Raw genomic sequence first — 25,522 nt, forward strand, 5'->3', positions numbered from 1 at the left:
CCTTTTCTGTCGAAAAGTGCGGCCATGTGTACACAGCATTACATTACTGTGCTGAACATAAAATAATAAATATGATGTTAGGTCCAATTTACCTCTGTTGTTTTTACTTTTACTAAGTCTATTAGTCCAGTAGATAGATGTGAATTTTCTGAGATAAGATGAGAACCTTGTACAGGGTATGCTAACATCTGAGGATAAGCGGGATGGCAAGTTTTCTACAACAGTTGAATAGTAAATGCAGGACCTTCCACTTGGCACCTATTTGGATAAATTTCAGCAACCACAAGGCCAAGTCCTAGGACCAGTATCTTTAATGTCGCGTACACACGACCAGACTTTTCGAGGGGCTAGGTCTGACGGACTTTCGGCGGAGTTCTGACGGAGTTCTGACAGACTTTCCGAATGAACAGACTTGGCCACACACAATCACACCAAAGTCCAACGGATTCGAACGTGATGACGTACGACCGGACTAGAATAAGGAAGTTCATAGCCAGTAGCCAATAGCTGCCCTCGCGACGGTTTTTGTCCGTCGGACTAGAATACACACAAGCGGATTTCTCGGTAGGAACTGGGTCCGGTGGAGTTCCGGTGGAAAATTTTAAAACATGTTCTATTTCTAAAGTTCGCCAGATTTTTGGCAAGCAAAGGTCCGATGGAGCCCACACAAGATCAAATTGTCCGACGGACTCGTTCCGTCTGACCTTTGCTGTCAAAAAGTCCGGTCGTGTGTCCGGCATAACATTACCTAGGAAAGCACAGGAGCTACCATTGCTGAACACATTCTAAAAAGGGTCTATTGGCTTCCTCCATGGTTGCTGTTTGAATTAGCAAATCTTCTGAAGGCACAGAACAAAAAAACAAAAACAGAACAGGAATTCCAATTTTAAATTGAGGGAACTGTCATTTTCAGTAATGCAAGCTGCCATGTTTTTGACATTGTAAGGGGTACTTAAAAAGCAAGGTGGAATCTGAAAGAACTTGGCTTGTTAAATCGTACAAATTAAGAGAAGTATGGGAATTTTTATTTTTTGTTTTAATCATACCTAATTGGATGTAGCATTGGTCTGATGCTGCATCTGTCCCACGGTGGTACTAAGGCTGAGAACCGAGCATTCAAACACAGCAGATCCCTCGTTTATCAGTGTTCCCTGAGCAGAAAGCTGGTGACTGTCAGTCCCTGCCTCTCTGCTCTGCTCCCCCATGCACACTGGAGTGCTGGGCTGTGGAAAGGGCGAGAGCGACTGGCTCAGGATCTCAGCAGCTTCCTCAGATGCTGAGCTGGGCGCCGGACCAGGCATGCGAGTGGATCTCAAACATATGGTCACAATCTTTCCCGAGCCTGGACCAGCCTTGTGACATCAGCCCACAGCGGGCTTCGACCTGCGGTCTGCTGAAAATGGGTCACAGGAGTGCAAAATGATCTGCACTCCTGTGATCCATAGGAGAAGTACAGTCAAACGAGATTGCCCATGCAGAGCAAAGTGACATTTTCTCTGCAAAAGGGCTGCCCCTTGCCTCATCTTCCTCCTTTGCAGTAGGGTAGAATACCTGGCACTTGTGAGTGTGGTTGAGCATGAGAACTGCTCCTCTGTTCCTGGGTCTGGCAGCTAATTGCTAGACATGAGCGCTGTCAGCTGATTGGGAGACTGCCAGTCATTTCATTCCTAATTTCATAGAAGAGGCGAGGCACCGCAGGCAAGTTCAATGTCAGGAGATGCCCTTTGCAGAGACGCTTTTATTTAGCTTGGCATGTGCAAGGTAACAGTATCACTTCAAAGTGGTGCTTCTACTTCAAGGTTCCCATTTCTTAAAACAGAACTTGAAGAGGAGGTCCAGCCTCCTTCAGAGAAAATTAAAAGTCAGCAGCTACAGTATTTGTATGTGTATGTATGTGTACTTTTAATATTAGTACACTTACCTGTCCATAGATCCCATGATGTCAGCACCCCAGCTGAATTTTACATCGGTTTTCAGGTGCTGCCACCGCCATTGCTGCTGAGGGCAACTGCCAGTGAAGCCTTGCGGCTTCACAGCTGGTTCCCTATTACACATGCGTAAAGCGAATGGCCCAGTGATATCGCTGCCACAAGGTCTCCCAGAAGTGGGGATTGGTACTTGTCAAAAACAGGTACGCTCTCCCCCTTGAAAGGTGCCAAATGTGGCACCGGAGGGGGAGAGGAGGCAGATAAGTGGAGCTTCCATTTTTCAGTGGAACACCGCTTTAACTGCATCTCAGCACCACAAACTGAAAACGTCATCTAATAAATGTATGCTATTCAAAACCCCCACCCCCATCCAGTCTCTATGTTTTATTGTTGCAAAATCACTTTGAACAATATCCCCATTTACTTCCCTGCAATCCATATGCCCTTAGCTCAGGTATGCAGATGGGGGTTAGCTGAGGAAATCCCTCCTTCAGATAAAAAAACAAAAATGCCCATGAAGACATGTAAAAAACATGTTAAAGCAAAAAATATATCTTCCTATCTATTTAACAATGTTTAGTTCTGCTATAAAAAGCTGGATGAAACAAAAAAAAACTGTGGGTAGGAAAAATTAGATAGTATAGTATAAGTATATTTACCTTTCCCCAACTTCCTCCCACTGCGCCTAGGTGGAGATGATGTCTTCCTCCTTGCAGACATATTTTGAAGAGTATTGAGTAGCTCAAAACTCGCAAGAAGATGATCCTGCACAGTGTTGCAGTGTCTTCTTCCAAAATGTGGGTTCCTTGGTTTTCCCTGGGATCTTGTTGGCTGGATGATGTCGCCCTCTGCACTACAAAAGGTGGAAAAACCTATATGCAACTATTTTTGCCCCCACAGTTTAAGGGAGGGGGGTGAGAGGCCACAACAAATACGTAGACCTTGTCTGAAGTGCAAGGTCCACTATAAATACTGTGACCTCTTATCCTGTCCTTCCTCTTACAAATCTGGTGTTTCATTTTTAGATATGGTTATGCCGACTTTGTACAGTGAAACTGTAATTTGTAACCAGATGGAGACAAACTCACACAGGAAGTTAAATTAATGCTAAAGTATGTACAAGAGATAATGGAGCATAGCTTGCCTACACTGTTTTATCTGCTGGAATTTTGGAATAGGGCCCAAAAATTCCAGATAAAGTGGAGCAGACTCTAGCAGAGCTGATAACAGACTTACAATGTAGCGCCCTTTTATTTTTGCTTTGCGATATGTTTTTTGTTTATTTTTATTTGCAATTTAAAGGTTTTTTTTTGTTTTGTTTTTTAATTCATTGGTATTTGGCAACCTGTACAACATTGGTGTTACTCCCAGAAATGTAATTTCCTGCTTGTGTGATTGGCTCACCAATTTTCCCAGAAGACTGCACTAGGTAGGGCTGGGGAAAAAATAAATTTAAATTTAAAGCTTGAATCATGTTGAGAGGTCAAATCAAAATTTAAGCAAATCGACTTTTTTAGATTTTTTTTTTTACCACCGCTGGTCCTGAGGTGCTGCGGGCAGGAGTTTTTAGGCGAGGCCGCAGCTTCGGCCTAGTACGTGAGGCCGGACGCCGCGGACTAGGCCGAATCTGCGGCCTCGCCTAAAAACTCCTGCCCACAGCTCCTCGGGACCTACGCGGTGTCCATAAAAAAAAAACTCGTTTCGAATCGTGAATCTAGTTTTTTTTTTTTAAATCACAGATTTATTTATTTTTTTAATCGTCCAGCTCTAGCACTAGTATAGTAAAATTCTAGGCACCCTCTCCAATAGGAAGATACTTCCCAAGGGTTAAATACTTCTAAAGGGATGAAGACCCTGCAGCTTTTCTCATTAGAATGCTGAGCGTGCACTAGGTAAGTATATTGCACCAGCCCCTCCCATTTACTACAGCCCCTCCCCTTCCACTACAAAGTTTGGTAACATTCCTGCGATGAACATTGATCAATAAGAAGGAATTGTTTTTTTTTCAACAAAAGGGAAGTCACTCCTTAATTTTGTAGCTTCATAAACTGATATTTTATGTAATGCTTTAGTCTGGCTTTACCCTTGTGTGTTGCGGTAATGCAAAATAAAACAAACATTCAAATTTGGGGGTGCCCCCATTTTCCCCAGTAGTATCTGGCGCTTTAGCCTCTGGCTTATGTCCTGGGGGGGGGGGGGGATGTCTGCTGTTCCCCTCTGGTATTTATTATTTAAGAGCTTTTCTAGATATTATTGTGAAGAACTTGATATTGTTTGGATGCTACCCAGTTGAATTTCCTTGCACTCTATTTACCTCCAATTGTTCTGTCATTTGACCCCTGAGTTGGAAAGCCAGGACATGGGCTACCACCCTGCATGCAGGGACCGATGCTTATTCATGGTCTTTTCCTTTGTTTTCGTTCTTAGTTACATTCATGTTAAAAGTTTTGCCCTAACTACTCATGCCTCCATGGGGCTTTCCGGGAAGAGAGACCGCCTCCCTTACTTCCACTTTTAGAGGGATACGCTACTTGATATTCTATACACATGGACAATGGTCCTCTCCTGGAGACCAAGCAGGGGCATACTCTGACCTACGATCTGTTTACGATTTATTTGGGGAAATATTTACTCAATGCCTTTTGCCTAGCTTTCTTTCTGTATGTGCACTATTATATCCAATGGGCTGTGGGCTCAGGACCCTTGACAGGCTTCTTTCCCCAATAGATCTCAACTCAGGCAGTACCTGAGTCAAGTTAGTTTTCATGTGGACACGTTTTCTGCTCCCCATTTTTCCATATATCCCATTCCTAAAACTCCTCCCGACCCCTCCCATTAAATCTCATCAGATTTTTTTTTTTTAAATAACAAACATGTCATACTTACCTGCTCTATGTTATGGCTTTGCACAGAGCAGCCCTAATGCTCGCTCCCAAACCGCCCCGTGTGTCTATGAGACACACAGAGCTTGGCTTGGCCCGCCCCCGCTCCCTCACTGGCTGTGATTGACATTGGCTCCCGCTGCTGTGTCTCAGCCAATAAGGAGGCAGAGACCCAGGAGAGCTTCAGCTCTTGTGCACATTGCTTGACTGGGGTCAGGGAGTATAAAGGAGGGGAGTGGGGGGAGCTGCACACAGAACGTTTTTTTACTGAAGGTTTATTTTTTATAGAATGCATCAAGGTAAAAAAAATTCAGCCTTTAGAACCACTTTAAGTTCCTTTAACATAAGGGGACTTGACATTCCACAAAAGCATCTAAGGTGCTTTACAACATGCATAAACAATGAGTCCAAATTCTTTTCTTGCAAGAAACTCATTTCAAATACACCTCCGCTCCGACCATGCCTACCCATTATTATACCACATGGCACCTTTGTAATAATTCCATGGGGCAATCCAAACGAGTAGCTATAGGATTCCACTCCTTGCTCCCGCTCTCGGACATACAGGAACTTAGTGACCCAGAGGTAGATTCTTGATTCTCAAATGGAAAATATACAAACCATTTATGTTTGTTTACATTTACGTTCCCAGACAGGGACAGGTCACTCTGTTAGTAACTCTTCTGAGACAACGAGGACACTTCAGGGAAGTCACAGTAGCTCTAGGAGAAGACCTAAATTAAATTATTAACCATCTCTTGACACTACATCCCAAGCCTCCGTATCTCCTTGTCTCAATTGAATCAACTAAAATGTCAACTTCATGAACCAGACAAGTGGCGAGTGGTCCTTCCTTGCAAAGGGATTACATCTGCCACTCTTTGACCTACTCTACCTATAGCAGAATTTTAGTCTGTCACTGCATGTTGAGTTGGCAACCCCAAGACTCCATTGGACCCCAATTCTAGTCACTAATGTATTCTGTAATTGATCTTCATTTACAGCTATGGCTTTATCTAAATTCTATATTATAGCAAAAGAGTCAATTTAAAGGGAACAAAACTGCCAGGCAACCATTTGTTAATCTTACAGTTGAACTTCTGGATGCAGCCCATATACCATACAGTAGACCTAGATTTCTGTTTGAGACACTAGAGCCTGGCACTGTCCCAAGAATCACAACACTATAACCAAGAATAGATCAGTCTGCAGCTGAATGTAAAGTGTGGCTTCCAAGATCTTGACATTGCAATAATGAGATTGTGAAGGTCACTTGATGTGGTCACATTTGCACTGGAAATGCAGTTTTTAAGAAATGTTTATACAACTTGCCCTGCTCACAACTTTTAGTATATTGCCTCACTGTCTATTAATTAAAAAAAAAAAAAAATAATAATTCTGAAAATATTTCACATAACTGATTTCTGTTTCTCTTTGTAGGTTTGTCAGAAAGCTGGTGAGATATCACTGCTAAAGCAACAGTTGAAAGATTCCCAGTCTGATGTAACTCAGAAACTTAATGAGATAGTAGGCTTAAGAACACAACTAAAAGAAGTCAAGTCTTTTCTGAGAGAGAAGGAGGACCAGATTGTCTCTATTAAGGATTCGTATAGCTCAAAGAGCGTCAGCCTTGAGATCTGTGAGAACGAGATGCAGAGAAAACAAAGTGAGGCTCAACAAATGAAAGAGAAGCTTAGCCAATGCGAGCAAGAGATTGCAGACCTAAAAGAGGTCTTATCAAGTGTAGGCCAGAACCCATACACCCAAGAACTCAATGAAAAAATTAGAGATACTCTTTGTGAGAGTGATGAGGCCAAGATGAAACGTCAGAGCGAGGACATTGTAGTGAGCCTAAAGAAAGACATAGAAAAACTCCAATTAGAATTAGCCCTAGAGAAACAACAAAGGGATCAGCTGATTTTGGACTTTGAGGAGGAAAAACGTACTTGGCAAGAGGAGAAGGAGAAGGTGATAAAATACCAGAAACAGCTACAGCTCAATTATGTTGAGATGTATCAGAAAAATCAACAACTGGAGCAAAGGATCAGTGAGGTAAATGCAAAGGTCACAACTCCACCAGCTGAGGACAAGAAACCTTGGACACCATCCAGGTTGGAGAGAATAGAGTCCACCGAAATATGAGGACAACTGACCAAGTGTACAAAGCTAGTTCCTCACTGTGCATGTGCTACCTAACCAGCTCATGGTCATCGGGAGAAGACCTTACCGAGTTCTGAAGGGACCATAGACTCTAGAACCTGGTAGACCCTTCAGTACAGAGAAGGTGTCTCATCAGAAAAAAGTGCTTGCTGTAATCTAAGTGCAGATGAAATATTTATGGTATACAGTTTGTTATGCCGCCAATGATGCTATATGTCTGTTTCCCCCTCTCCCTTTCCTGCACCTCCCTCTGTCTGCAAAGTCACTATCTTTTTAACAAATAGATGTGTCTGTTGTAGACTAAGTGGAGGTGCAGGTCTGTGACTGTTACTGGTTCTTAATCCTTTTTTGGACTCTTGGAAAGAAAGGTCAAAATGACTTGGACTTTGAGTTATTTTAGCCATATTGGCTAGTAATGAGAGTTCTGCTGTGCGGTGAAATCTAGCGATCTACCTATGATACACGTTCCACAGCTCTAGTCACTGTTTACTGTGAATTATCCAAAAAAAATCTTAGAGGGATAGTAGTAAATGTATTTTATATTAAATCATAGGGTTCCAACAACAGAGGATAACAATATTTTTGCCAGCACACCACGCTGTTTACATCCATGTTATGACTTTGAGGTAAAGTTCATGATTATGTCTCTGGTTAATGCTGCAAGATGATTTAATGAACACAAGGAATATAGTCAATTAAAAAAAAAAAAAAATCTGAATGTGAAAGCTTTCTATAAAAGGTGAGAGTTTCCAAAAGAGGTGCCAATATTTTAAAACGAGGTTCAGAAAATTTCTACAATGGTAGAAGTATTCTATGAAGAGGTAGGATGGAGTTAGGTAGAGGCTGGAATGGTTTTTGGAAGTGGAAATATTCTGTGTACAGATGGAGGTATTCCGAATATTCCATGTGAGATGAGGACAGTCGGTGCAATTTTAAAATTCTTTGTAGTAGTTGCTTTCAGTGTAGTAGTAGAGGCATTCTTCTGTGACTGAACACGTGGGAACATTCAATACAGTGTGAAAGGGCATGAATATTATGTGTGAGAATATTCACGAGGTGGGAATATTTTTTTGCAGAGATTTAATTATTTTATGTAGAGGTTGTTTGTTCTATATAGAGATGGGCATTGTATGTAGAGCCAAGGCTATTCTATGAAGAGAAGGCATTTTTCAGATGAGACACTTTATGTAGAAATGCAGAAATTCTATTTTATGGTAAATTCCATTTTGTTTAGGGATCAAAGATGAACTCCAGACAGATTAAAAAAAAAACACAAATGAATGTATTTACCGTATCTATACATCCTTGGATGTATTTGTTAAAAGCAAGCAGACTAAGTACCTGAATTTGACTTGGTATCCACTTTTTGCTATCCCCTGTACAGCAGAGCTTGTACCGGGGGAAAGAGAAGCAACGCAAGGAGACAATCACTTAAAGGGGTTGTAAAGGTTCCGTTTTTATTTTCTAAATAGGTTCCTTTAAGCTAGTGCATTGTTGGTTCACTAATGCCGCGTACACACGATCGAATTGTCTGGCGTACCTTGTCCGACATACAATCCGACGGATAATCCGGCGGACTTTCTATCGAACGGACTTGGCCACACACGGACACACAGAAAGTCCGGTGTTTGCTAGCGTGATGACGTCCAGCACATACGACGGGACTAGAAAAAGGAAGTTCAATAGCCAGTAGCCAATAGCTTACTTTTTCGTACTTGCTTCTGAGCATGCTTCATTCTTAGTCCGCCGTAGTAGCATACTGACGAACGGATTGTCCGCTGAAACCCAAGTCCGACGGGAAGATTGGAGTGCAAAAATACGTTCTTAGTCCGCCGGACTTCATGCTGGAAAAGTTCGCTGAAGCTCACTAACGATCGAATTGTCCACTGAAATGTGTTTCGGCCGACTAAGTACGCCGGACAATCTGATCGTGTGTACACGGCATTAACTTTTATTTCGATTTCCCTTCTAAATGTTTTTTTTTCTTTGCTTTCTTTGTCTGAATTTCTCACTTCCTGTTCCTCCTCAGTAAGCTGTTCAGTAAGCTGTTCTGGCTGACTAAACACCGCTCAGATGATGGTGTGAAGTTTACTGAGGGGGAACAGGAAGTGAGAAATTCAGACAAAGAAAAAAAACATTTAGAAGGGAAATCAAAGGAAAAGGTAAGTGAACCAACAATCCAACAATGCACTAGCTTAAAGGAACCTATTTAGAAAATAAAAAACAACCCCTTTAAGGTGAGCTCATCTGTCTGTTTCTTCTTCTTTCACTGTCCAATCACAGGCTGGGGGAGGAACAAGACCTGTAGGACTTACTCAATTGCAGCAGGGAAAAATTAGGTCTCCTGCCATGGCAGGCAGGGCTGTGCTGTGTGGTTGAGCTCGTGAATTTTGCAGGAGTGGATAGACAGAAATACAAATCTTTTGGTAGGTAAAACAGTTCCCTTATATCTCTTTCATTTCTGTAGTTAACTATTTGTCTGGAGTTCAGCTTACATGTTTTGTAGCTGGAGACATGCTTTGCAAAGTTGAAGACATGATAGCGTGTGGAGAAATGATATGTGGAACTGAAGACATTGTAGTAAGTAAGGACATTCTCTGTAGACATTGAGAATTTTACTACACTTTTGAAGTGTCTCCCTAACAAACTGTTATCTGGGGAAATTTCTTGATGCAATCATATATAAAGGTAAATAGCTGGTATAGGTGTGCTCATAGTGTTTACTATGTGAAGCATAGTAAACACAGTTTGTGAGTGTGTTTACTGAGTTCATTTAGAAAAGGAAGGGGCTGGTAAATTACATATTAATTAGCCCCTTCCCCCACTCTCCATTCAAGAACATCCCCCTGCAGCAGACGGAGGGAGAGGAGAGGGAAAAGGCCAGCAGCACTGCAGTGCTGGAGGGGGGGTGAGGTTAGGTGCAACACAGGGGGGAAAACCCAGGCAGTAGGGGGAATCGGCACACCCGGCACACCCAGTGTTTTTTAATGACTACAAATATAAACAGGACTTTCAACACTGGCCAACAATGTAATAGGGGTTTACACTGACCACTAATGTAATAGGGGTTTACACTGACCACTAATGTAATAGAAGCATTCACAGTAAACACTAATGTAAGGAGGTATTTACACCGACCACCAATGTAAGGGGGGCCTTCATACTGGCCACTAGTGTGAATGAAAGGATTCTACACCAAGCACCAAAATGTAATGAGAAGATTTACACTGACCACCAATGTAACTGAGACATTTAGCCTGCGTTCACATTTGTGTGTGTTGGGAACGCATGCAAAATCGCTTTCCTGACACCACAGAAATATGCTGCCGTTTAGCAGATACACAGCAGTGCCATTAACTGTTAATGACACTCTCACGCATCTGCTGACATGTGCCTTGGCACCGTGTGATTTTAAAAAGGGGTTTGAGACTTTCTTCCACATTTGTAGCGTATAGAGCAGCCCATTGAAATAAATGGGCTGCCCTACACACGACCTACAGCTTTATCTACCCTGTCAGTACACCCTTGCATCCTAAAACCCATGATAACCTCTGCACCCCAAACCTCCACCATGCTCTCCACTCTAATTTCCTTCCCCTTTAACTCCACCTGCCTCCTCTGCTCATTTTTGCACCCACCTTCCTTACCTCCACAAATCCCCTCCTTGCTCACCTATGCACCCAAACTGTAATTCCTTCTCTGCCTTCCTCTGCACACACCACGCTACCCTCTTCCCCACTAATTTGCTTACCTTTGCAGAACAGGCTGCTGGTAGGCTGAATGACCACAGTTGTAGGCAGGACTTTTCAAGCATGCCTCTTTATCTCCCCAGTGGGCAGCATTCAGTATTGGTGATGGTGGATATGACCTCAGGGGGGCATGATATACATATGAATACCGCCACTATTTACATATGAAAGCTGCCGCTATTTACATATCAATTCTGGTTATTTACATGTAAACACAGGGTCTGCAGGTGAGTCATCGATATACAACAATAGGGCAGAGCTGGCATAACAAAAGTTCACACTGAGATATCAGGACACAGCATGGGACTGAAACCTCAAGGGACGAGGGAATTTAAGCTGGGATAGTTGGCAAGTATGAGGCAGCTGCTTTGGGACCCCCAACAATGGCAGGACCCAGAGCAGCTGCCCCTTTTGCCCTGCCTTAAAGGCGGCCCTGCAAGGGTTTTAGTAATACCCTTTTTAGACCCAGGTGTCAAAGCTTGGCAGCCTTTATTAGCTTTTATTTGTAATAAATATATTTAAATGATATGTTCTCTAATTATACTTATATGGATTAGATTATTTAATGATATATTATTATATAGAAGACATTAACAAAAACTATTTATTATTTCAATATTCCACCAAAGTTTATGCCTAGAAATATGTGACATCCTTAGAATTATAACCCAGACTCATAATTATGAACAGAAGGATATATCGGACTAATGTATTTTTGATAGTATACTGTATTTAAAAAGTAATATTATGAGAAAGCGCCTTGGACATGTCTGTCCCTTTTATTACCAACACTTTTTTTTACCATTGTCAACTGGATATCGAGTTAATCACAAATGGAAAATTATTGAAAAAAGTTGCCTAATTTAGTTATTTTTTCCCCAAAATGGTCTGTGTATGAGACATAATCTGGAGAGATGGTGACCACATTTGTTGCTGTATCATTAGTATATATTGCAGAATTAGTTCCATTGTCCCCTGTAATACCCATTCTGACCCACAGTAAGGATGGGCTGATCCTTCAGTGCATTGGCACTTGAATGTGGGGTTTCTAAAGACTTTGTATAGGTTGACATCACTGGATCAGGAACCACTATCTTTAGAGACATTGGCAGGACAAGGATAGCGATATGTCTAGTTTTAATCTCTGTGGAATGACATATGATGGAAGTAGAAATTTTATAGTTACCCTGAAGGCTGCTGTTACAAATCACAGGGCCCAGTACAGCCTACCTGATCTGCTGTCCATCCTGAAGCTATCCCCTGTATCCTTCAGCAGCCGTGGGAAGGGGGGGAGGGGGTCGGGGAGCAGGGGGAAGGAGATTATCTACAGAAGGGGTGATTGGGGTGGCAGGGGGCATTAACTGGAACAACTCCCCTGTAATAACCCCCCCCCCTCCGCTGCAGCTGAAAGCTGAAGGGAGAGGATATGGAACCAGCAGCGCTGCAAGGAAGAGGGAGGGTATAATATAAGGGGTCCAGGCAGCAGGGGGGCAGATGGGGGTGATCAGTTGGCAATGGTGCAATTACAGTAACTCATTCCCTGTATGTCTCTCCCTGCAGCAGCTGAAAGCCAGCGGGGGGGGGAGAGAAGAAGATGGCTGTCAGCTGCTGCAGAGAGAGCCATACAGGTGAACTGTTCCTGTAAGTTCCCTCCTGTCGCACTGATCACCCCCTCTTGTCTGTGATCCAATTCCTCCTGTTGCCCAGGTCCCCCTGCGGAACTGATGGGGCCTGGGCCCTGTACAAGAGGACCAGTGGTACCCCCTTATCAGCAGCCCTGGATGCACCTGCACCAGATATTGTTTAAAGTAAAACTCCAGTTAAATATTCCATTGATCTTGGGTAGATTGGAGAAAGGCTGGACCTATTGCTGTATGTGACACTTTTAGAAAATAACAAAAAATTCAAGAGGTTCTAACAGGTTCTAACCCTTCTTCACTTAACCAAAAAAAATATTTTGCTGCTGGCTGTGCACCCGTTGAAGAGGTTTTCCCCACTTATTGTCCTGGTGTGACAACCAGGAGGTGAAATGCAATCGCCCCAACTTGAAAGCAAACAGCCAGGAACATCTGACCATTTTGACTGGAGTCTTACTTTACTAATAATAAATAAAAATAAAAAACTTTTGACTTCTGAAGCTTCTGCCATCAGTATTCGTCTAATGCCATTGGTATTTGAACAATATTACAGTCTCCAGTATTTGGCAGAGATGAGTGATGTATTCGGTTCCTAGTGTTCCACATTCTTATAGATGGTGCTCAAAACCATTTTTGATACACAGCAACTATTGATTACTGAAATATGTTGGTGACTTGAGTATTAAAACCACTATATTGTTCCCGAATCTTCCCTGTGGAAAACATTATGTGATGCTCTTGTCTCAGAATTTTCTTTTCATCCTGGTATTTCTTTTGTGTTTTGGAGAATTTATTAGGCAAGGAGTGAGACCCTTGATCGGTTTCATAATGCTCGTGCCATCAGTGGAGACCTCTCCCTGTTCTGGAATCTGTTAGTGGGTAATGGAACCTCCAGATGTTCCTGAATTTGCTTCCCTGTAAAGACCAATTTTTGAAGGCCTTGCCTTAAAATTATCTGTTCATCCTGTAATTTTAGGTTTTGGAGAACTCATTAGGCAAGAAGTGAGTCACTTGTATGGTTTCATAATGCTCATGACTGGGTGGCAGTACCACAAACATCATTAAAGAGTTTTCTCTTCTGTTCACCCATGTCCGCTTAGAACAAAGTATTTCACTTGTAATTGACCTGAAAGCATTCAAGATGTGTCAGGAAGAGATGGGGCAACAAATGTATTTTGCTGCTCTTTTAAGGGTAAGGGTCATCCTTTTTTAGTGAATTCTAAAAACCATTGTACATGGTATAAATCCCTAAATTCTTCAAATTATATAGAATATTTCTTAGGCCGCGTACACACGGGTGGATTGTCTGCCCAACTTAGTCCGCTGAACCGTGTTTCAGCGGACAATCCGCTCGTGTGTGGGCTTCAGCGGACTTTTTCAGCGGACAGTCTGACGGACTTAGTCTTTCGGAATTTCCGTAATTTTGTCCGCTGAAACACGGTTCAGCGGACAATCCGCTCGTGAGTAGGCTAGTTCGACGGACTAAGTATGGCGCATGCTCAGAAAGGATTTACACGGCCGAAGGTTGCATTGCAGTGTATTGGACGTCGAATTTCTAGTCCCGTCGTACGTGCCGTACACGTCATCGCGCAAGCTTTCGGCGGACTGTCTGTTCATCGTGTGTGGTCAAGTCCGTTCATTCGAAAGTTGGACGGACTGTCTGTCGGATTGTCTGACGAACTTATTTGGGCAGACAATCCGCCCGTGTGTACGCGGCCTTAGTATTCTTAAAATATAGAATATTTATTAGCTGGACGTTTTCTGTAGCTGCTTAATGCTTAAATGTGAGGGTTTTCTGGGGCTGCATCATTTCTTTATGTGGCCTACTGACTTGTGCTTAGATTTGTTCTAGCTACTCAATGCCCATCTCCCTGAAACACAAGCTGATATTAAAAAGAAAAAAAAAACTTGGAGATACTGCAAACTTGAGTCATAAACCGCCCAAAGATGGATCGAATCTCTGTTGGTTCAGCAGGGACCGGCCGGGCTTCGATTCATCTATGGGCAGGCTGATTGTACTGAAGTTGATCCATCTGTCGACAGTAGTACAACAAGCCTGTCTGATTTTTTTTTTATGCATAGCTGCCAGGAATGATCATTGTGTTCTGCTGGCAGAGAGGGATTCCCCCATCAACAGTCAGTGTTGATGAGGGAATCAAGCAATTTTTTTCCTTCCACCCGTAGTAGAATTCAAGAAAATTGCATAATCTATGGCCTGCTTTAGTAACTCACTTCTTCTCCCTAAACCTAAACCCACCATTAGACTAGAATTCCTTTTTGTAGGGTTAATCTCTCTAGAATTGATACTTAAAGCGGGAGTCCACCGGGACTCCGCATTTTTTTTTTTTTTTTTAAAAGCCAGCAGCTACAAATACTGCAGCTGCTGACTTTTAAAATAGTGACACTTACCTGTCCAGCGCGCCCGCGATGTCGGCACCCGAAGCCGATCTCTAGATCGTCTCTCGAGTGCTGCCGCCGCCATCTTGGGTATGGGAATCAGGAAATGGAGCCTTTCGGCTTCATTTCCTGGTTCCCTACTGTGCATGCGCGAGTCGCGCTGTGCAATAAGGACGGTCCCCGCTGCCTCTGGGATCTGTGTGTTTCCCAGCAGGCAGCGGGGCACTTGCGGAAAGGGGCGGGCACTTGCGGAAAGGGGCGTAATCTACGCCCCCTTTCCGCAGAGAGCTATCCCGGAAGTGGGTGCAGATACCTGTACTGTACAGGTATCTGCACCCCCCTCCCCCCTGAAAGGTGCCAATTGTGGCGCCGGAGGGGGGGAGGGTTCCGATGAGCGGAAGGTCCACTTTAGGGTGGACCTCCGCTTTAAAGTGGAGCTCCCCCCAAAAAGGGAAGCTCCACTTGTCTGCCTCCTCTCCCCCTCCGCTGCCACATTTGGCACCATTTCGGGGGAGGGTACCTGGTTTTGACAGGTACCCGCTCCCACTTCCGGCTCAGTTCGACGCTGCCCCCTCCACTTCCCCCCCTGCAGCTGGCTCATTCATAAGGTGCAGCGCGTTTGTGCAGTAGGAAACCGTCTGTGAAGCCGCAAGGTTTCACTGCAGGTTTCGCTTAGTCAAGATAGGAGAGCCAGCACCCAATAGCCAATTCAAAATTCAGCTCAGGTGAGGACACTGCTGTATTCCTGGACAGGTGAGTGCCCTAATATTAAAAGTCAGCAGCTACAGTATTTATAGCTGCTGACTTTTAATACTTTTTCTGAAGGAGCCTGGAGCTGATCTTTAAGTTCTTATCTCTGTCCCTCATACCCTTGGGTCCTCCTACTGCAGCCTTTCTTGACTTTTTGCTCCAGAGGAACCACAAAAATTTAGTTAAGATTTCAGAGGTCCCCTGCTTAAACCAATTTATTATGCATCAGTGGAAAATATGCACCTTACAATGGTGGCCAATGGGAAGAGTGCACCCCTTATAGTGGTGGATAGAATGCCACCTTTTTAGACAGCTAGATTGGTGTTAAGCAGCTGGTTCTGGCATTGACCCTAGAACAGTGTAGGTGCCATTAAAGGGGAGGCCAGTCAGTCACAGCTCAAAGAACCCTTATCATCCTCTGGTGGAACCTTTTTGAGAATGACTGTCCTACGGTATTGGATTCAACAACATCCTTTGCAAAGCTACATTTTTGGTTTTGATGATGTGGCCCTCTACCCCCCTCACAAACACACACATTGAATGATAAGACTGATGAAGATATGTTTCCTCTCTTGCCAATTTTCATATACTCTGAAACAACTTCAGATAACAAACCCAGGGATCAAACCAAAGAAATACTCTGTATGTCTTCAGGAATATGTTGCCTATTGGCCACCAATTCTTCAGGAATTGGTAGGTGCGACCGTTACAATACAATAATACAGTACAATAACCTACAGACCATTATTTCAGCCAGGAGACTGCCATCCAGAACTTCCTGTCAGCTGTGACTATTCAGATCCTTCACTTGCCACTATTACTTTAGTAATAATACCCGTTCACTGATGGTAGAATATAATGACCTAGATTCTATTTCATAAACAATTCTGCAATGAGTGCAATGAGTGTACATGTTTACTAATCCAGTGTAGAGAGTGTCCTTGATGCCACATTACCAGGAAGGACTAAGATATCAGTTGTGGGATTACTCAGATGGTTGGAATTTAATACACTGATATGTGTTTTTATTAGATCAAAGAGAGATGTGCAAGGTGCATAAGTGCAATAATTTATAGCATTCAATCAATATTTTCCTGTTACTAAAATTTGAGTGGTTACTTCAGACTTTTACACTGCTTATTGCTAATGCTCTCTGCACTGACTTGTTAAAGTAAAAAGGCGAGGTGAGGGCGAGGCACTGGATATGGATCCTCTCCAAATAAAATTATATTCAGAATCCCTAGTGGAGCCAAATGGCTTGGGCACCTCACCACAAAGTGGGTATCCCCCAAAAATAGGGGTCATTTAAATTGAGTAGTTAACAGTTGACCAGGAAGAGCACCAAACAAATGATACAAAAATTCAGCAATGATTTACTGGTTCAGAAAATGACCAAGGAAAGGATTCAATGTGGGCTCATAGATATTATTACTTAAAGCGGGAGTAAACCCAGTTTAAAAAAAACACTTACATTCCCGGCATGAAATTCTAACTTTCACATTGGTTGTGCTCTCAACCAAACTTTCAAACCATCCAATGGCTGGTGTCATAACTGATTAACTGATCACATGTACAACATTATGGCAGCTGAAGAATTATTAGAGGCCAAGATGGCAGCTTCCTTGACTGAAACCGATAGGAGGGTTTACTTCCACTTTAATTGTTGATTCATTTATTCACTGATCCTGGTTATATCTGACTTTCCACACAGTATGCAATCAAACTCTGGTGATTGTGCTACTTCTGAGTCTGTAGACCATTTTGTTGTGTTAAACCTTGAGGAAGGGCGAGATCTATGGGCCCCTAAAATGCATTGGATGTTTGTTTCTGTGGTCATTTACTGAACCAATAAATCATTGTTGGACTCTTGGATTGTTTGTTTGGCGCTCTTTCTGGTGCAACTGTTTATTAAAGTAAACGACTCACAAAGTTGGACAATGCAAAATTGAGAATATGATGAAACCGTACATAAGAGGTCTAATTAGCAGATCAAAAAATGCATGTTGCTGAAGTTCTATGCAAATCTTGATCTTTTCCTAAAATCAGAGTTTGATCCTGCCCATTACTACCGCTCTAAAAGTCACGGAGGCTGTCTTTCACTATGGTGACCAATTGGAGGCTTGTAAGGCATTAGGGGACAAGGTCGAGTTCAAAAATTTTCAGGAAAAGGCTAGAATTACGTAGAACTTCAGCCCATATCTCTGGATTTATTGATTGTTTTGTCATGTGGTTTTCATTGGAAGTAACCTCTGCTTATACACTTTTAATTCTGTTGTCATTTTAGACTTCCCAAGTTTGTGACTGGTTTACTTTAAAGTGGATCTTCACCCCTCCCCCTCCCTTTTCCCCCTCTCCCTTTCCCCCCCCCCCTCCCTTTTTTCCCCCTGCTTACCTGAAGTGGTGTTCTGCACATTTCAAATACTCACCCATCCAGCCCTTTCCTATTGAGACCCACTTCCCAGCAGCCCCTGCTCTGCCTTACACTGCCATCTTCTTGCATGCTGGCTGCCGGGTCTTCTTGACTCAGCCAATGGGCCCCTCGATGACGTGCCGCTAGGCCCGTTCCCCTCCTCCCTTTGTCAATAAAGGGCTTTGCCTTCTAGGATATGTGACGTGCATACAGCACATCATTCCCCTAGGTAAGTGACCTGCATGGGTAGATGGGAGCAAAAAAAAAGGTTCCACATTTTCCTAATTGTTTTTAGTATATGGATTTATTGAGGTTCACTCTAGTGCCTGTCTGTATATTGATACAAGATGAGCATCTCTGCTGAAAGACTGATGCCCATTATGGAGCTTAAAAAGAAAAAAAAAACGGGAGAAAGAAAAAAGGGGAATTAAAAATGAGCTGTTGTCAAGAGCAGCTAACCAGAATTCACTGTTCACTTTTGTCCTGTTTTTTTCAGTTATAATAAATCAGAGAGTTTTGTTTTAATTCCGTATATATGAGTCTATCAAGATTAATATACTTTTGTTAATAGAGAGGGAAGTAGGACAATCAGCATTTGGTATTAGGCAGCAGGGCCTGCACATGCAATGAACAAATACGGCTGCCATCATGTAGGTATATAATTATGAACGGCACCGTTAAACAAAGATTTGAAAACATTAATGCCCATCAAGAAGATTATTTACTTTTAGCTGATCACATTCACATGTATATTTAATACATTTGAAAAAACTATAGGTACCCTTTAAAGTTGAAAACTGCGCCAACCCTATACTAATGAAAATAATAATAATAAAAAAGATATATATAAAAAAATTGTAAATAAAAAAATAAAATAAAAATAAAAAATAAAAATAAAAAATATGAAATATATTATCAAAATGTGTAGGTGATTATCACAAATGATTATAACAATAAGAACACCTTAAGTGCAAAATAAAACACAGAAATGCATCAAGAAATAGTGTCATAAACAAAAACAAAAGTCCAATCATAAAAAGTTCATATGTGAATCTGGATAAACGTTTGTGACACCACAGTGATTCAACACGATCCAAAAGCGCATAAAAGTGCCCGTCACCGTATATTGGATGCGCTTACCAGAAATTAGGCAAGTTAGGGCGTTTATATATACTCAATGGGTCCCATCAGAAGATATCCTCCTCTTTAGTGGGTCAACTCTTCATCTCATAATAGTGCCCTCCAGATAATAATGATACTCCGTGATCCCAAATGGGGAGCTTTATGGAAGTTTTGTAGACCTAGAACCTGTTTGTGTACCGTGCAAATATTCTCAGCTCTGTAATGACCAGGACACAATGCAACTGAGCTAATCTGTCGCATAAAGGCTCAAATTGGAGCAATAGAACTATGTTAATATTGCCATAACTGCAATTCACCTTTAAACAGAGCAAAACTCTAATTGCCTTTCTAAGGCTTCTCTTTATTTATATAATGGATAACTCCAAGCCTAGGGTGTCAACTTTCTAAAATTGGCCTAACTTATATATTTTTCTCAACTGTGAAAATTTGTGCCAAAATAACACTAAGCAGAGTTACAAAATTGTCATAATTGTTATTTTCTCAGAAAAAAAATTGAGAAACAAAATATATACCAACTTAGATCTGTGGATGTCCAGATGTAAATGACTATATCTGACCCATCACATTAGGTCAACTTCTGTTGAGCAGGAGCAGCCACACGTGGATCGAAATTCCGTCGGTCCCTGCTGAACCAGCCAAATTTTATTTCCTCTATGGCCAGCTTAAGTGTCTTTGCCTCTTAAACAATTGTCACCCAAGCAAGTGTCCCTATGTCTATTCCAGTGACACTCATAATATCTGAGATTTTCTATCAATCTCTGTCCTGGTGGTACTGGACACCAGATCACAGAGAATACACATTCTATCCAAAACACTTTGGCTATAGATTCCCTTTAAAGTTAAAATAACGAAACCACAATTACAAACACGAGTGTAAAGAAGGGTAATTTTAACCTGCTTATAAATTAGCAGTATCATTACTAAAAGAAATGTGTCAATTATCACTTGATGTTGAAAAATAAAGTCACATCAGACCCTTATCCTAGATAGTGGTCTGGTATGGATTTTAAGAGGTGCTCCATGCAAAAAAAAAAAAGGTATAGACTCCCAGCCAAATTCTATACCAGACACTTTGAGTCTGGTATAGATTTATATGGGGAAACCCAATGTACAAAACAAGAAAAGAAAAGCATGGGGTCCCACCTGGCAAAGCACCGTGTCCCCATGTTGATAAGAACCATGGACCTCTTCCCCAAATCCCTGTCCTGGGATCAGGATTCTGGCAGAAGAATTTTGGACAATTTTCAGGTGCTTATTAATTAGCGGTATCATTCCCAAAAGAAAGGTGTCAATTAAAACTTTTACATGTGAGTTTTCAAAGCAAGAAGTAGAAGGTTGGTGCTTGAAAAATTCACAAGTCAAAAAAAAAAATGTAAATATGTGTCAAGAGAAACATTCTATAAAATAATGAGAGCATCTATACCAAACAGTAATATACTCAAATGATAATTAGTTTTAGTTTAGTTTAGGCTCAACAATAGAGATGGATAAATCATGACAAGAAAGCTGCTAAAAGCCGTAAAAGTTGCCTTCAAATATATACGGTTTCAGCACCTAGTTGACCAAGCACCTGATTAACTCTACATTTTTAGTTTGAAGGGGTTGTCCCACTTTTAATTAGGATAGTTAATATGAAAAAAAAAAGGTATGGCCTGTTCACGCTGTGTTGTACTTTATTTTTGAATAGGCCCCAATCTAAGAGAAATTGAACCTGTGCTAATTTTTTTCTCTTACTTAGGCAGCTGTGCCACTGAGAGCTGCAGTGCAGGCGCATTGTGTTGGGGTGGCTTTAAAAAACGAATGCCTTTGTACATGTTTCCAATATTTTGGCTACCCCTTGTAGATATCCATCCAAATCATCATCATCAAAGTTGCATCACCTAGGCCACTCCAACACCTAAAGCCAAAATAACTAGCGTATTTATAAAAGTATCTGAAACAACTCTTTCTGCCCATAGATCCTGCCAAGAGACTTTGAAAAATAAGGCTACATCTTACATATTCTTTATTTTCCCCTAGACAGCCTGTATTTGAGTTGCTACTCACATCTTTTTTGTTTCCATTAATCAATGACTTTGCTTGCATTTGGTCTCTTATCGAATTATCTGAATTAAATGGTGCCTCATGGCAACCAAGTAGACCACAATTTTTTTTTTTCCAATGATGGTTGGAATACCAAGAAAAGTGTCTAGTTGGCTGTTATGGGGAAAGCCATAATTCACTGTGATATTTCCAATAGCATACTTACCAATATTTTAGGTTGCCCACAACCCACCTGCTTGCAGGATTTGCCTGCATAAAGCCTACCTACCCACGTACTCACGGCCTGTAATCACCATAATGACTGCCTTATTGAGTTACGGCACATGTGTGATAACTCAAGCAAGAGTGATCCCAGGACATTGCCAAGTATTGTTGGGACTGAGGTCCAAAATGCAGACTGTCCCAACATATCTGGAACAGTTGGCCAGCAACAGATTATTAGGCTTCAAGCATTAACCTGAAGGAATGTGTTTGTGTTGCCTATGGTGACCAATCAAATTTTAAATATTATGTTTCTACTGCAGTTAAGCCCCTATTCACACCTAAGCAATTTGTCACACATTTTCTGAAGCAAAAACATTATCAACATGAATTTTCCTAATATTGTCAATGCCACCTGTTCACACCTGAGCGTCTTGCTGCCCCATGTGCATGAGGTTTTGTTTTTGGACAGAATTGTGCATTCTTGGCCCCATAGACTGCAACAAAACTACTTGAAAATGCACAACACGAGCATTTTAGCAAATTTCTGGTGCATTTTTGCATCCGGCGTTAATCCACCTAGTGAGGGCCCACAAGAAGCCTTCAACTCCATTGATGTCTATGACAAGGACTGTGGGACATGTAGCAAAGGCCCTTTGAAGAAATTGGCATAGCGAACATGATGAATCAAGAGCTCCGATAGTACAAGATACAACAACACCACACAGAAAAAGCAAAAAAGAGATGCAATTTACTAAAGGCAAATCCATTTTGCACTACAAGTGCATTTGGAAGTGCAGTCGCTGTAGATCTGAGGGGGACATGCAAGGAAAATAAAAAACAGCATTTTAGCTTGCACATGATTGGATGATAAACTCAGCAGAGCTTCCATTCTTTTCAGATCTTCCCCTTAAAGCAACTGCACTTCCAAGTGCACTTGTAGTGCAAAGTGGATTTGCCTTTTCGTAAATAACCCCCAATGACTATGATATATGACTGTTATAGTATCTACCATATGAAGTGTCACTCCAGACTCCATTCTAGGATGAAACAAGTGCTAGCCCTAAGAGCTGTGGTGCATCGCAGTATCTTTATAAGAAAGGTTACATACTAAGCATGTCACTGCTTTGCAGTAACTTTACTTTAAGGTCTGTTCGTTGACAGTCTCTCCGCTAGGCACATCCCACTGACGTGTTTCGCCTCGATTGGGCTTTGCTGTAGGGATTCCACGCTCCAATCAGGTTGAGGCATGGCTACAGATGAGGACTGTTAGCAAACAGACTATGAATAAGGCCTAGTTTACACTTGTGGTTGGGTGTGTTTAAAATTGCGTGGTTGAGCTGCATTTAACTGTCCCGCAGCTGCTTCTCCATAACCACTTGATCTCCAGAAGGTTTTACCTCCTTCATGACCAGAGCGATTTTTGCTATTCAGCACTATACTTATTTAACTAGCAATTGCGTGGCCATGCAACACTGTACACAAATGAATTTTTTTATCATTCTTTTTACACAAATAGAGCTTTCTTTTGGTGTTTTTTGGTCACCACTGTGTTTTCTTCTCCCTGGGAATGAGCACACCAGCTCGGGCTGGTGTCTTGTGTCCTGATTGGATAGATTGTCAATCAAATCCAATGACGCGGGCGCCAGGGGGCGGCGCCAAGTCCTGCTTCCTGTGTCAATAAATGCAGAAGCAGGACTCGGGAGCATGCCTGCACGGGTCTCCCATAGGAGAGCACTTTTGCAACGGGGCACTCAATGCGGGGAGGAGCTACTAGCACCACTGAGGGACCCCAGAAGAGGAGGATCGAGGCCACTCTGTGCAAAATAAACTGCACAGTGGAGGTAATTATGACAAGTTTGTTATTTAAAAAAAAAAAACACAAGGGTTTAGTAACCCTTTAAGTGCCCCCCCCACCCCATGTGCCTGTCGATCCTGAACGTACGCAAACTGCGATCACACGCGTGAGGTATCACCACAAATGTCAGATCATGGAAAGCAATTCTAGCACTAGACCTCCTCTGTACATCTTAAATGGTAACCTGTAAAGGCTTTTAAAGCATTGCTATCTATTTACTGAGCATGACATTATGGGTTATGTATTGTGTTTTGTTTTTTTTGCATTAAAAAGTGTTGTTTTTTTACATTTTTTTCAAAAAAACTGCATTTGAAAAACGACTGTGCAAATACCGTGTGACATATACAATTGCAAAACCAACCAATTTATTCTCTAGGGCCTCTGCTTTAAAAAAAATATAATGTTTAAAGGTTCTAACAAATTTTCTGGCAAAAGAAACAGATTTTCACAAGTGCCAGAAAATGCCTGGTCTTCAAGTGGCTAATGGGTTAAAGCAGCTGGTGAGGAGGCAATGCCTTCTAAAGAGAGACCTAATACAATGCATGTGTAAACAAGGCCTAAAGTTGTTCCAAAGGAATGAGGTGATTAGTGCGCAGCCTTTCTTGAGATACAGAAACATATGATGTCACAGATTTTGAAGTATTCCATTGGCCAAAACAAAAATGCCTCAAAAATGTACAACAAAAGCATCAAAATCACCTGAAAACGCTCACGCTCAAGTGTGATTAGGGACCAAAAACAATAAAAGCCAACTGGTCTCCATAGTAACACAGGCCCATTTCCCTTCCTTCGGTCTCAAAACATTTTGCACACCTCATCCTTGCCCCTTGTTACCCGCCAATCGCCTCACAAAATGGCCACCAACCGCACGTCTCCCCGTTTTTATACACTCAGCACCCTTGCTATGCCCTGCGCACAATACCGAGCATCGAGGGAGTTTGCAATAATACGTGTGTGTGTGAGTGCGTGCGTGTCTTAGCGTGGTTACGTGTAGAAGTGCACGCGTGTGCATGTGTCCAGCTGCCTGTTGTGTGCATGCAGAGAACTAAAAAGAGTTCTACGAATAGGCAAATAACTGTAAATATCTAATTTTATATGGGGAAAAAAAAAACCCTGCTGACAGCGTAGGGCGTTTATGAGAGAAAAACAAAAAAACGATCTATGTGAAAACCTATTTTCTGTTACATTATTTAGTAGTTGATGCCGTATGAACTATTGTCGGTGATTTACTGGTGAAGAGGTATACTATGATATCACCCAAGTTTATTGTTGAATGTTTCACCTTTGAACACAATGCTGTATGCCATGGCTCACATACACATGTATATTTTATGTATATGGGGGTTGTGATTAGTGATGGCCGAACGGTTCGCCCGGCGGTCGTTTCGCGGCGAATTTCCGACATTCGCGGTCCGCACGTTCGAACGCCTTTTTCCGTCGTTCGCCGCGGCGGACTTACGTGTTTAATGTATACAAGAACTTTAACCTTTGGTGACACGTTTATCATGTGATACAGGACAGCCAATTGAGACATGACAGCACATGGACACTTGTACATTCCCCCTAACCTATAAATACACCCGATCCGGTGGCCATTTTACATTCTTTCTTCTGTTACGATAGGGACAGGTTCCTGTGTGGAGTAGGGAGAGATAAACCACTAGCTATTTGGTACACAAAAGTTCTTTTCAGGACTGGTATAGGTGTTAGGTGTTGATAGGTTTGCTGTGCTGCTGATTCTTGCAGCAGCCTGAGTGTCTTTTGTTAGTTTAGAGAAAGGGAAAGGACGGTGTATGCTACAGGGACAGCCAGATTAGTCTTTCATCATCATCATCATCATCATCATCATTAGCTGTTACTATCAAGGTCCACAAAAGAGCTGTTCCAGTAACCACTAATCGTTCTCTTTTTTTGCCAATTTGTATAGGGACAGGAAGGAAGCAGTGTTGTCAGGCAGTGAGGGTAATTTTAAAGACTTGCTGTTATTATTAGTTCCACAAAGGTTCTTTTCAGGACTGGTATCAGTGGTACAGTAATAGGCTTGTACATGTATAATATTCTTTCTTCCAAATATAGAAAGGATATTATACTTGACTGCTGCCCTTCTGCTGCAGTCTGCTAAACATTCACAACTCACTTGTTCCACAAAAGTTCTTATAAGGACTGGTAACTTGGTATAGGGTGCTACGGTACATAGGCTTGAGTGCGGTACAGTCTGCTGTTCTGTAAGGACCGCTATCGGTCCACAATAGATAGGGTTGACGTGCACCACTGCTGACCGCTCACCTATACTGCAGCAGTCCTTCAGCGGTATAGGGACTGACGTACAGTCTGCTAATCACTAACACACAACCTGCTTGTTCC

At 42.1% G+C, this 25,522-nt stretch overlaps 1 protein-coding gene across 4 annotated transcripts in view; it reads left to right on the forward strand.

Moving 5' to 3' along the window:
- LZTS3 (leucine zipper tumor suppressor family member 3) overlaps window positions 1–17,372 on the forward strand; it is a 161,370-nt gene extending 143,998 nt beyond the window's left edge. For all 4 annotated transcript variants that reach the window (XM_077478023.1, XM_077478024.1, XM_077478022.1 and 1 more), the window contains exon 4: window positions 6,251–17,372. In XM_077478023.1, the coding sequence (XP_077334149.1) occupies window positions 6,251–6,952 (702 nt within the window). In that variant the 3' untranslated portion in view covers window positions 6,953–17,372. The remainder of the gene's footprint in view (window positions 1–6,250) is intronic.
- Window positions 17,373–25,522: the final 8,150 nt, after the last annotated feature.

This window comes from Lithobates pipiens, unplaced genomic scaffold (assembly GCF_037356315.1).
Source record: "Lithobates pipiens isolate NorthernLeopardFrog02 unplaced genomic scaffold, aLitPip1_a1.2 Scaffold_13, whole genome shotgun sequence".
NCBI classification, from domain to species: Eukaryota; Metazoa; Chordata; class Amphibia; order Anura; family Ranidae; genus Lithobates; species Lithobates pipiens.